Here is a 13,918-nt window from a genome sequence, read left to right as displayed (position 1 = left end):
TTTTCAAAATCATTGTCAAAACTATTTGTGTATGTAGTACCAACATTTTCTAAAACAATGAGGTGTGTTTTCTGAAAAATGTATAATCCTTCTATTGAATCGAGATGAAGTATAACGTTATGGTTATGCAATTTCTGGGCATACATTCAAAATATTTATATAAGCTATACATAGGTAGGTAGGACATATCATTTACCTGTAGACCTGTACATACCTATATTTGTTTTAACTATAACACCACTACGATAATAATGCTCAAAAACCACTTCAAGTTTATAAAATACATTCATTCCACATTTGCCACAAAAAATGTGTCATTCAACCTCAAACTTTCATGTTCCAACCCCTCAACCCCCCACCCCCTCCCCCCAAATTAATTTTTCTGATAATTACTTTTTTAACTTTAATGGTACGTATATTTTTATTAACTTTTTTAATTAAGAATATTTTACTTCAAATTTTAATTGATAACCAATTTCAAACCACTATTATTAAAGATATAAGAGTTTGCATGTTAGGACGGCAGGTGAAGTGCGATTGGGAAGCGTGAGCAGATACAAATAATACTACATTTCCTCCTACTCCTACTGCCCTAAACGTAAAACTTAAAAATAACTTATATATTGGATAATAGTTATACAAAACTGGTTATCGACCAGTCAAAATGTTAAGTACATTATTCTCAAATTAAAAAGTTAATGCAATGTATGCGTTACCGTTTAATTAAATTAAATTATTAGTTAAACAAGCGAGATATTAAGTGGCCCGCGATAAAAAAAATCACTCTATATGTAATTTCATTCGAATAATGTTCTTATTCGAAAACATCAAGCAATATGTTTATCGTTTACTAAGAATTTTTTTTTAATCTCATATTAAAACTTTAGACACAAGCAAAAATAACCGATTAGGCATAATGTACGTTTTTTAGCAAGTGTTATTTAAGCTATGTAGAAACAGTTTTAATAAAATATGACGCAAAACACAATGTGATTTGTACAACAACAAAACGATACATGTTTTTAAAAAAAACCACTCATGTAAATTGTACTTATATAATAGTCCTCGTACAACATTTTAAGTACCTAAACCTAAAATAGCGATAATTCTGCTTCTGTTTAAAATAAAATATTAAATATGGATTACCTCTTCCATAAGCAAACTATTTATTGCTGCCTTAAAAACAAAGTATTAAACATAAAATTAAAACTTGCGTGAAATCCATTTTAGTTTTTAACAAACACAACATTTTATAATTAAAATTGTAATTACGGTTACATTTTTTAATACGTGTTTTAATAACACATTTTAAAAAATAACGTAAATATCGCTTACCTTCTGCTCCTTTGTGAGTGCAGAAACTGTTTGTTTTAAAAAACAAACAATTAAACATAACGCAAAAACTTGTTTTGCGTGCATAATTATTAATTTTAAATTATTCAATAGTTTTTAAAAACGATTTAACTAAAATATAGTATATAAAGATTAATTTTTTTAATGTCAATTTAAACGAGCATTAAAAAGAAATAACGTGTATCTATGAAGTAAAGCCAGAGTCTACAAAATATGCCTATGGCAAACCAAAATAAAATGTGTTTTACCAAACCTAACAGTTTTGCTACGTAAATGAACCAGGTAGATAAATCAAATTATGTCACAGTTATACTTAGTAGTTGTTGTAAAATGTTTACTCATTTTAAGTACATATTTTAAATATCTACACTATTATACATATTTTTTAGCATTTACTAAAACCTATGAATAACAAAATGAAACCTTTAAATCCCATTATTAATCTAACTACCCCTTCATGACCTTTATTCAACAAGTCTAGCGATTATTTTATGATACTTCATGTAGGTATAACTAATAACTATCTACCCATAAATGAATAAACAATCATTTAGAGTGTTTCATTGGTTTTTTTATTTAACATAATATTTAATTTTCATTTCTACCTCATTAACACAACACATCATTACATCCTATAATACCCAACACAATATTAGGATTAAATATCTTTAGTATACGGTGGTATTTCAGCATTGTATCAATTCCAGTAATGTTATTTACCCACTGACGGCTTGCAGGCGCTTAATGCAGTGCTCTCATATTATGTATAGTCATAACTGTTTACCATTTTTTAATTTTTTTAGTAGGAAACTGGCTTAAATATCCATTATAAGACATGATATTTGTATCCTCAAAGATACATTACCATATTTTAGCTAATTTGCAGTTTTATCATTAAAGATACACTACTTCGTCGAACTTTTAAGATATAAAATTTATTTAGTATTTAATGATTACGTGGAGTAAGTACATTTCTTTAAACTATGTATAAAAGTATGTTTATTTATATTAATTAGAAAACATTCATTTTTAGATAAAGGGGAAAAAATGCACTTATAAATACAAAACAAATTTCAGACAAATTGATACAACAGGTTTTTGAACAAAATTGTACGTGTTATACTAATTTTCAGACCAAAAGTTTTCAAACTACAGCTAAAAAAAGCCAGTACAGTGGGGTCAAGGAATAATGGGGACGAAGAGGTCACAGGTCTACAGATTTTATTATAAATGAAAGTGATAAAATCATTTTTAAATAAGCGCTTCGATGCGAATCTGTGGATAGTATGTTCAAACCAGTTATCGTGGGACCAGCAATAATGTACTTAAAATTTAATATTTAGTCTTGTGCAAGGTGGATACGATAAGGGTTGATCGTAAATAACAATGTAATAAAAATATTTTCATTACCTGTTGAGTGTTGACTCACTCGCACATAGCAACCTAGAAACTGAGTACGGCCAAAGTGTAAATTAACCCCATTTTTGGGGTTTTTCCTTAATGAAAAAAAAATTTGACTACAGATTTTTGAGAAAATTATATACGTTATAGTTCCATTTTAGATCTACCTTTGGTCTAATTTTCAGATCTAAATCTTTAAAACTTTGCTTGAAAAAGTGAAATAAAGAAAAAAATTCTACTCGGTTGCCTAACAAACCAACTATATAAGAATACATTATAGTGACAACAATATACAAAACGTGTTTGATAATATTATAAACTAAAAAAAAATCTTAATTGTAAGGGCAACCATGATAAGTGCAAAAAATTGTAATTAGGGTAGGTAGGTACTTCTAATAATAAAAAAAATTTTAACTTCAAAATGCACGATTAGAAATACAACAATCCAAAAGAATAGAAATCATGATAACCAGGAATACTTTACATTAGCCTATCCCAAACATTTTTCTATAATTTTTAGCTTCGATGCGGAGCTGAGAAGTTATTGTTTTTACTATGATGAGTTTTTTTTATTGTGTCTGGACCCACGATATCTCGTAAGTGTTCTTCAAACATAGTACTATCGATAAACATTAACAAACCAAAAAAATATCATAAACCCTTTTCCTTAGAAGGGATAGAATTTTTTTCTTTATTTCACTTTTTCAAGCAAAGTTTTAAAGATTTAGATCTGAAAATTAGACCAAAGGTAGATCTAAAATGGAACTATAACGTATATAATTTTCTCAAAAATCTGTAGTCAAATTTTTTTTTCATTAAGGAAAAACCCCAAAAATGGGGTTAATTTACACTTTGGCCGTACTCAGTTTCTAGATTGCTATGTGCGAGTGAGTCAACACTCAACAGGTAATGAAAATATTTTTATTACATTGTTAATTACGATCAACCCTTATCGTATCCACCTTGCACAAGACTAAATATTAAATTTTAAGTACATTATTGCTGGTCCCACGATAACTAATGTTTCCTAATTAATATAAATAAACATACTTTTATACATAGTTCAAAGAAATGTATTTACTCTAAGTAATCATTAAATACTAAATAAATTTTTTTTATCTTAAAAGTACGACGAAGTAGTGTATCTTTAATGATAAAAACTGCAAATTAGCTAAAATATGGTAATGTATCTTTAAGGATACAAATATCAAATGAGCTTCACGTGGCGGTGTATCGTTAAATATTCTCGCTTTAATTAAAAAATTATAAGGGACATAATAAATTTAAAAAAACATCGTTTGGAATTTTTGTGTCAATTTTTTATTTATGTCAAATGTGTGGTTAATTACAATAATATTAAAACGTAGAACTTTACACTACATCATCTATCATTGAGGGACAAAAACCTTGGATTGATAGACCAGAGTCTCTAAAGAAAAATATGTTTAAAATAATTACAGTATAACTTAACAGGTAATAATAGTAAACATACATAATTCAACTATTCAGAACCCGTGTAAACATAAAAGACAAATGTGTAAAGGATCAAGAAAATATAATATTTAAATATTTATATAATAACAATGATATTAAGCAAATATAGAGCAAATAAGAAATATATGTTACAATCCAAACCGTTGCTTAAAAGAAAAAAAAATATATATATATATATTTTATTTTATTCTAATACATTTTAGTCATTGTTTAATAACCATATCTTTATTAGTAGTCTAAAAGTTACAAATTTTTTACATTTTTTATTTGCGATTAAGGAATTTCTCATATTATTCTAAATCAGTTATCAGATAATTGTCGCAATATTTTGCGGTATTACTTTGGGAAATATTAGATTTTCAAATTTCGTGTATAATTATTATTGATGTCTGGTTTCTTAAGGTTTTTTTGCGATTTATAATTCTATTTTTTTTATAGTATCATTTTTTTACGGTTAATATTGTATTTGTTTACTTGGAAAAAATCTAGGTTTATGATAAATATTCTATTGTGAGGCGTAATGAAACGATGGTGGAATAACATCATGTCCCGGATATATTAATATACAAATAAAAATTAAATAGCTATTTATACATGTATATATTTATTTAAATATAAAAATTAGTATTTGTATGCTTGTATCCGGTCACTTCGTATTGTTTTTTTTCTATGGTAATGTAGTCATCGTTGTGTTGCCGAACCTATCCGGCCACGTTTTATAAATGTGCTAAAATAATATTATTTAAATTAATTTTGTTGTTATTTGCTTAAATACATACATAATTTAATTTATTATATCAGTTAAAAGTCTATTTTTTAACAAATAAATCGAGCTTCTAAATATTAGTTAGATTATAGGTAAGCTTAAGTTTGGTTGAAAGTTAGTGGTACAATTTTGTTTGTAGGAAACCGGCTTAACTAACAATTACTATCAGCCCTAAGTTAATGTAAGGTGTTAATGAAACAAAAAATATTTCAAAATATGTTTCGAGAACCAAAATCAAAAGCCAAAAATGTGCATGGATTTACATCTATGGGTTAAAACAATACATTGTTTTATAAGTATCGCTACTTTACATGTTTTTAAGATAGAATACCAATAATCGATTACCTTATTCAAGTCAACACCATCTGCGGCATTGGAAAAGCTGTCGCGCCATTGCCAACTTTAATCGGATTATCTGTATAAAGTTTTAAATTAGTTTCAAAATACAGTAAAAACAATTTTAATAAATTCAACAAAATTGTCTAACATTTGTCACATATAAGTATGGTTTTTCATTTTGATACTTTCAATTTTCAGAAATACCATAAATAAATAGAAGAATGGTAAAAAAAACTAGTTCATTCGAAATATGTCTTTAGACGTAACTTATAACTTACCACCGAAAAACTCTATTAAATAGTGGTAGCGGGTACGCCATTTCATATTGGCCTTTGCCGCTATCTAAAATAATGTTAAAACATTTAGAAGTATTTAAATAAAAATATTTTTCTGATACTAATTAATTTTATGTTTCAATTATTCTACACTATAAGATAATAATGCTAGTTGATAACATAAAAGTCTACTAACAGTGTTATTAATCTACAGCCAGCGTTGCCTGTTTTTATCACTCATTTTTAAAAAATTAAATACTCTAAAACGCATCACCTACCCAAAAAAATAGCCTCGACTTTGATGCTTCTATTTTGTAATTTTAATGGTCATTTCAAAAAGACGCAAGCCACAAAATTGCCTTTTTTGAAAAATCGGAGACTTTTTGAAATGACCGTTTTAATTTTATACTTTCTTACTTTGCTGGTTTATACTGTGCATGGTTTGGACTGTATACAGTGATTAGTGATTTTATCAGATTATAAGTTATAAACTATAAATTCAGATTTAAAAATTCCTGTAAACCTGTGACCTCCCCATCCCCACAATGCCCCGACACCACTTTACTGGTTTTTTATTACTCAAAATAACCTTTGATTCCTTGACTTTAATAAGTATTCCGTTTAAAATTAAAAATATTAATGCCCTATTAAAATTCAATAATCATTTATCATAATTGTTACTTTCAACAATAATTGCAGCATCCAAATATTAGTTAAATTATAGTTTTGCTGAAAAGTTAGTGTTAGAATGTTTTGTTATAGGAAATCGGCTTATATAAACATTACTGTTAGCCCAATTTTTATAAAAGGTCTTTAGAGTTGGTTAATAAAACAGAAAATATTTCCAAATCTGTTTCAAAAACTATAACCAGAATACAACAATGTGCATCTATATGTAGTCTTAGGTGAAAATAATACTTAATATTGTGAGTTGCGATACTTTTACATCTGTTTAACATAAAAAACTAAATTTGAATTACCTCATTCAGGTACGCAATATCTCCGGCAATTATCTCCGCATACTTTTCTGCTGAGACTGGGGCAATTGGACGACCTGTGTAAAGTTTTGAATTAGTTCCGAAGTACAGTTAAAACCATTTTGACGAATAAACCAAGTCGTGTACTATTCGTTGAGTACGAGTGAAAATTTTCATTTTGATATTTTAAATTGTATTAGGTTGATATTAAAATACATATGGAATAAAAAAAAAAGATTTTATTTTAAAAAATGATAAAATGTACTACTTACCGTAGGAATCAGTCGTTGGTTCTTCACCTATTTGTCGTTTAGCGATTCGAAATTTCCTATTACATATTTCCTCTACCTAAAATGATAACGGTTTTTTTTTAAATTTTAACACTAATTTTATGATAATTTTAAGTTTTAAGAGTTATTAGATAGTATTACTAGTTAATAACTTTTAAGCCAACTAATAGTGTATATATTTATTAATCTACAGCCAGTGTTGCTAGTTTTAAGTGTTTATTATTTAAAAATGATCTCTAAAATAGTAAAATGTATTGGCTGCACAAATAAAAGATACATCTGAAAGTTTTATAACACATATTGACTTAGCGCATAAAATATATTAGAAATTTATATAATTTCGTTTAAAATGATAAACTATTTATTACCTATTTCAAAAACTATTTTAATAAAACAAATTTTTTATTATTTAAACCTTTGGATTCTCGTCTTAAATATTAATTTTGTTTAAAATTTTAATTATTATGGCATTTTTTAAATGTAATAATTATGATTGATAATATAAAAACAAATTTTTTTTAAATTTTTTATTTGTTTTAATATTTATAAAATTGTATTCATTTTAATAGTTTATCTATAAGTCGATAATTATGTTTAACAATAATCTGTGCATCCAAATAATACTTAGGTTATAGGATTTTTGAAAAGTTAATATTAAAATTTCTTTATAGAAAACCAGCATTAAAAAATCATAACCGTCAACCGTAAGTTCGTCAAAAATTGGTATTAAACAGAAAATATTTCAGAACCCTTAACCAGAAACCAAAAATGTGCATCGACAAGTAGTACTGTGTTAAAACAACATATTATATGAAATGCGCTTCCTTTACGCCTGTTTAAAATTAAATACTATATAATATATGTGTTACCATTTTGAGGGACGTAATACTACCTTCCTTAAAACAAAAATATTAAACACAAAATTAAAATTTGTTTTAAACCATTTAAATTTAAAACATATACTTTATATATTATTTTTAAAAAATGTTTTCAAATAAAATGTAGTATTATGTGAGTTGCAGCATTTTTCATTTGTTCATTATAAAATTAAAAATATACATTACGTTTAGCAGTTGCTTAGAGTACTCCGTCTTAAAAAAAAAGTATTTAACATGAAATTAATACTTAATTAAATCTATAATAACTTTTAACATATACATTATTTTTTATTAATTATTAAAAATGTTTTCAACTAAAAATATGTAAAAGTAAATGGTTACTCTTTTTCATATGAGTTTGTATAGTATATTTTAAAAAATAACTTAAATATCCTTTATCTCGTGCCTCATTGTGAGTGTAAAAACTATTTTTTCAAAATGCAAACTATTTAACATTACACAAAAACTGGTTTTGCATGTGTAATTTTGTTTAGACGATCTAATGTAAGACTCATTTTCTCAGAAAATAACGATATTTCTTTTATAATTATAGGTAGTGTTTTTAATTCCATTAATAATATGTAAACAAAATTTTTTAAAAAAATTTAGAATTATTATGTTCGTTTGCTACATATTCGTTAGGTTAGGGACATATTCGTTTTAACTGTAACACCAATACGATAATAATGCTAAAAAAAACACTTGAAGTTTATAAAATACATATATTCCACATTTGCCACAATAAATTTGTCATTCAGTCACAAATTTGTAAGATCCAACCCCCCCCCCCCACCACGTGTTTTTTTGGTAGTTACTTTTGAAACTAAAATGACAGCAGGTGAAGTGCGATTGCAAAGCGTGAGCAGATACAAATAATACTACACTTCTTCCTATTCCTACTGCCCTAAATTTGAAACTTAAAAATAACTTTTATATTTGATAATAGTTATCCAAAACTGGTTATCGACCAGTCAAAATGTTAAGTACATTGTTCTCAAAATAAAAAGTTAATGCTATGTATGCGTTACCGTTTAATTAAATTAAATTATTAGCGAAGCCAAGCGAAGCCAAGCGACGTATTAAGGAGCCCGCGATAAAAAATCACTCTATAGGTAATTTTTTTCGAATAATATTCTGATTCGAAAACATCAAACAATATGTGTATCGTTGTTAACTAAGGTTTTTTTTTTTTTATCTCATATTGAAACTTATAACTAAAACAGAAAATACCGTTTACGTACATTGTATGTTGTTTAACAAGTGTTATTTAAGCTATGCAGAAACAGTTTTAATAAAATATGACGCAAAACACAATTTTATTTGTAAAACAACAAAATGATACACGTTTTTTTAAAAATAAATACTCATGTCAATTGGAACTGAATTTCATATTCTTACAATTTATTGTGGTTTTATATCGATATTAGAGCTTTTGTTGTCTTAATCATATTTTATTAAAAAACAAAAAAATAATTATTTTTTTAATGTTGTATAGGTGTTTAGTACTTATATAATAGTCCTCATACAACATTTTAATTACCTAAATCCAAAATAGCGATACTTTTACATCTGTTTAAGATAAAATATTAAATATGAATTACCTCTTCCGCGTACACTTCTTTTATCGCTTCCTTAAAAACAAAGTATTATAACTAAAATTAACACTTGTGTTAAATCCGTTTTAGTTTTTAACACATACAAATTTTTGAAGTTATAATTATGGCTACATTTTTTAATACGTGTTTTATTAACACATTTTAAAAATTAACTTAAATATCGCTTACCATCATCTCCTCTGTGAGTGTAGAAACTTTTAGTGTAAAAAAACAAATTATTAAATATAACGCAAAAGCTTGTTTTGCAAGCATAATTATTATTTTTTAATTATTTAATAGTTTTTAAAAAGCCTTAAAATGATTTAACTAAAATATAGTAAATAAAGATAAATTGTTTTAACTACAATTTAAACGAGTTTTAAAAAGAAATAACGTGTATCTATGAAGTAAAGCCAGAGTCTACAAAATATGCCTATGGCAAACCAAAATAAAATATGTTTTACCAAACCTAACAGTTTTGCTACGTAAATGAACCAAGTAGATATATCAAATTATGTCACAGTTGTACTTAGTTGTTGTTGTAAAATGTTTACTTATTTTAAGTACATATTTTAAATATCTACACTATTATACATATTTTTAGCATTTACTAAAACCTATAAATAACAAAATGAAACCTATAAATCCCATTATTAATATAACTACCCCTTACATTAGGATTAAATATTTTTAGTATAAGATTGTATTTAAGCATTGTGTCAAAATAACATTATTATTTCCCCACCAACGGCTTGTAGGCTCTTAATGCAGTGCCCTCATATTACATATACTCATTATTATTTACTTTTTTGAAAATTGTTTTAGTAGGAAACAGGCTTAAATATGAATATTTACTGTCCGTCTTAAATCAATAAAAGGTCTTTAAAATTTGTTAAAAACTAAAAATATTTTAAATCGGTTTCAAAAACTATAACCAAAAGCCAATCATTTTTTGAGTACTATTGCGGTTTTTCATTTTGATATTTTTATTTGTATTAGGTACCACATATTAATATAAATATGATATAAAACACAGTTTTTTGAAATTAGTGTGTTAACCTATTATTTATCTTGAAAATCAGTCATTGGGTGTTAACCTGTTAAGCTTTCACGGATTCGGTCTGACTTCATAACATTTGCCTCTTTTTAAAGTGATGTTATAAAATGTACAAGTATTTAAATAAAAACATTTTTCTTATGACATGTTTTATGTCTATATAAGAATAATTAGCCAACTAATTGTGTAAATGCGGTCTGATCATTTTATAAAACTCCAGCGAATCTAACATTTGTGTATGGAAATGACTGTTTGTCATTTTATACAAGACATGAAAAGAAAATTAGTAGTTGAAAATGTTTAGATGAGGAGTGACCAAATTTGATAGAATTAATATGTAAAATTGTTACTTGAAAAGTATAATTGCGTACAGCACTCGGTGGTGTCAATAAAACAATGCCTAATACCATTCCCCCTAAAAAATGTATATTTGTATATCAGCGCAAACATTAGCAGGATATTTATTAAGACAAATCACATCAATAAAAAAACCTTGCTACTATTATACTGCAGAATGTAATTAATAAAATTAAATTAAAATACAATCTATACAGATAATGAGAAAATAAATTATTAAAATATATATTTTTAAATAAAACATTCCCTGTTTACGAGTTGTAATTAATTATTATAATTTATTATTCAGTAGATTGAATCGCGTGATCATTGATACTTGCGGTTGAATCGTGTTCGAAGCAGTCGTTTATTTTTTCTTTACATTTTTTCCTGGTCTCATCCAACGCCTTTACTTGTTTTTCCATCGAATTAACTTCAATTATGGGCTGCATGATATCCAACATGTCCAATTCCATCAAATTCAAAACGCCTTGGACGAAAATAGAACATGTGTTTTTTTTAAAAATATTTTACATTTTATATATTATGTATTTTTCATTATTAGATAATATTTAGAATTTTTTTTTGTGTTCATTTTTTTTATACTTCAAGCCATACCCTTTTATTATTACAGTATATCCAATTATTTAATTTTTATTATTTATATTTCATTTTTTTATTGATCATAAAATTGGTGTGGTGGTTATAAGGGAATCGAAAATATGGAAAAGCAATTTTTCCAAGAAAAAAAAAACATTTTTTTGTAGCAAAAAAATAGCAAATTTGTACTTGCTTAAAATATTTTATTTTTTTAATAAACAACATACCTATTAATTCATCTTGCACTATTAACATTTCGTTCAAAAACGCTTGTACGCTAACGACATTGATGAGCAGTTTATGGGGAAAAGTTTCTTCAAGCAAATAATCGTCACTTGACTAGCAATAACAGAAACAACACTCATTATTATTACATATTTTTTGTCTGTTGAAGCATAACCTAGACGATGATTTTTACTTACTTCATTTGAATGCTTTGAATTGTTCTCAATTTTGGCGTTCGAGTTTGTTTCCATTTCGAAAAAAAACAACAGAACTACTTTACTGACGTTTAAATCGAATTTATTTTAAGAAACTATGAAGGTATTAAAGAATGTAATTTTTTTTTTTTTGTAAATGACTGATTTGTGAAAATCAAATTAAATGGTGTCTTGCGATTTTCTTAGCTGCGTTCTCACGTTAAACCGCGGTCGACCGGTAATCACTATTGGCGGTAACCGTGGTTAGGTGATGGTAACTAAAAATGTCACATAGTCGAACATACCTATAGCCAATAAAAGTCACAGATATATAATATAAGGACCAGATTGCTAACTAGATATAAGAATAATTGAAGTCGACGTCACGTCGGCCATTTTTGAGGGATTTATACGTGTATAAATGTATATATATATATCTGTGATTCTGTTTTATCAACTTAACTTGTAATTGTTATAAGCAGTGAAAACAGTTATAAACGTGTGATAAGGTTCTATTTCCCACAAAGATGGCGGAAAATAATAACTTCAATTATCTCTATTGGCGCCGCGTACACGTCTTAGCAATCTAGTTTATTATAATATACATCTGTGCTTCAAGTTAAATACCAATTACCAGAACAGACATACTAGTGATTTATTTGAGAGAAGGAGTGATTAATTTAATTATTTAAAACGTTGCGTGGCATAAAAATCGAGTCAAAAGTAACTTTTTACATTTATACTCATTTTAAATAAATACAAACAAATAATTTTAACACAGTTTATTTACAACAAATACAATGGTATAATAATAACAATTGTTTTAAACAAATTATTTACTACATAGTAATGTACATGAGAAAATAGGGGATTACTGTGCTATTTTCTCCGTCAAATTTATAGTTGATGGTAGTTTTAGATAATTTTTAAGTAGATGTGGCGTTGTGAATCAAATATTTATTACAAAATTCAATAAAATTATAGAATGTTATCAAATATTTTATAGAAATTCATATAATCAACAGCTATTTTAAAAAAATCAACAATTTTTAACAAAGTCAGAACTAGGGCTGGATTTAAACTTTAAGTGGCCCAGGGCAAAGAAGATTTTGGAGCCCCTGGTTGGTCCATAATACAAATTGCATACTTACCGTGTGTAAAATATATTTTTAGTTTTAATTACAAATAAATATTTATGATACATAAATTTATCTATTCATACAGTAATGTATTACCTATAAATGTAGTTATACTTATATATTTTATATAAATGTTATCCAATATGATTTTTCTCTCTGCATTTGTTTTTTAAGCTCAGTATTAGTATACCTTCGGTAGTTACGTCCCAGAATTTCTGATCAAATTCCAAACGCGATATATGCATTTAGATAATTTTTCAAGTATCATGTCTTATAATATGTTATTCAATTATGTATAATATAATCAGATTTCGAATTGTGTGTATTGATTGACATGATAGCAAAACCAAAATGTTAACATATTCGGTACAAGTATAAACAAACATTTTTTTTTATGTATTTAATATGGTTTACCATTTTCAGACTACAGCTTTGCAATGCATCGTTTATTTGTAATTGATTTTTATCACATAGAGTTAAAACAATTCCTAAGATACGTGTGATGTGGCCTGCCCATAATTCCAAATGAAAATCGAGGGTCGCGTTAAGGTACAAGGCTTACTGCTAAATTTTAATTGTTATAATAAAACCAGGTATGTATCTAGAAAACGTGGTATTGGTATATTAAATATAGGTACACATTTATTTATAGAAAAGAAAATCATTTAAAACGACAACTGTTTGGAAAATTATGTTTTATAATAAAACATTTTGGATTTAATTTCGCCTTTAGTTAAAATTTAAATTGGGGAAATAAAAAACTTCAACATTAATTACATTAAAATAATACTATTCTGGCGATAAAATATGAACTTACAGACTAGAAGTAATTTAGTCGGGCATTTAAAACTAAGCTATCAGACTAGTGAAAAGGTTTGCATTTCGAAAAAAATGAGTACCTACTAAACCAAGTTTTAGTTCATAACCTTAAAAGTAAGTCCAGTTCAAAAAAGATGTCTCACAAAGTACACTTGTTCTTAATTTTGTTGATGCATTGTA

At 26.5% G+C, this 13,918-nt stretch overlaps 1 protein-coding gene across 1 annotated transcript; it reads right to left on the bottom strand.

Moving 5' to 3' along the window:
• Window positions 1-11,063: 11,063 nt before the first annotated feature.
• LOC126836985 (uncharacterized) lies at window positions 11,064-11,877 on the bottom strand. The gene is made up of 3 exons (XM_050570709.1): window positions 11,784-11,877; window positions 11,589-11,700; window positions 11,064-11,251 (listed from the first exon to the last, which is right to left on the bottom strand). The coding sequence occupies exons 1-3, from the start codon at window positions 11,835-11,837 to the stop codon at window positions 11,064-11,066; spliced, it is 354 nt and encodes a 117-aa protein (XP_050426666.1). The 5' UTR covers window positions 11,838-11,877.
• Window positions 11,878-13,918: the final 2,041 nt, after the last annotated feature.

Source organism: Adelges cooleyi, unplaced genomic scaffold (genome assembly GCF_023614345.1).
Source record: "Adelges cooleyi isolate 19-005CV unplaced genomic scaffold, UGA_ACOO_1.1 ACOO_flye_CR_arks_rails_tigmint_CR_PRNA_247, whole genome shotgun sequence".
Lineage (NCBI taxonomy): Eukaryota > Metazoa > Arthropoda > Insecta > Hemiptera > Adelgidae > Adelges > Adelges cooleyi.
Note: the sequence above shows the minus strand (reverse complement) of the source record. Positions and strands in the feature narration are given on the sequence as shown.

Excerpts from the sequence above, each read along its gene's own strand:
- LOC126836985 (XM_050570709.1), bottom strand. The coding sequence starts at position 11,837 with ATGGAAACAAACTCGAACGCCAAAATTGAGAACAATTCAAAGCATTCA. Across the intron at positions 11,701-11,783 it reads ATTCAAAGCATTCAAATGAA|TCAAGTGACGATTATTTGCT; the intron begins GTAAGTAAAAAT and ends TGTTATTGCTAG. Across the intron at positions 11,252-11,588 it reads AGTGCAAGATGAATTAATAG|GCGTTTTGAATTTGATGGAA; the intron begins GTATGTTGTTTA and ends TTTTCGTCCAAG.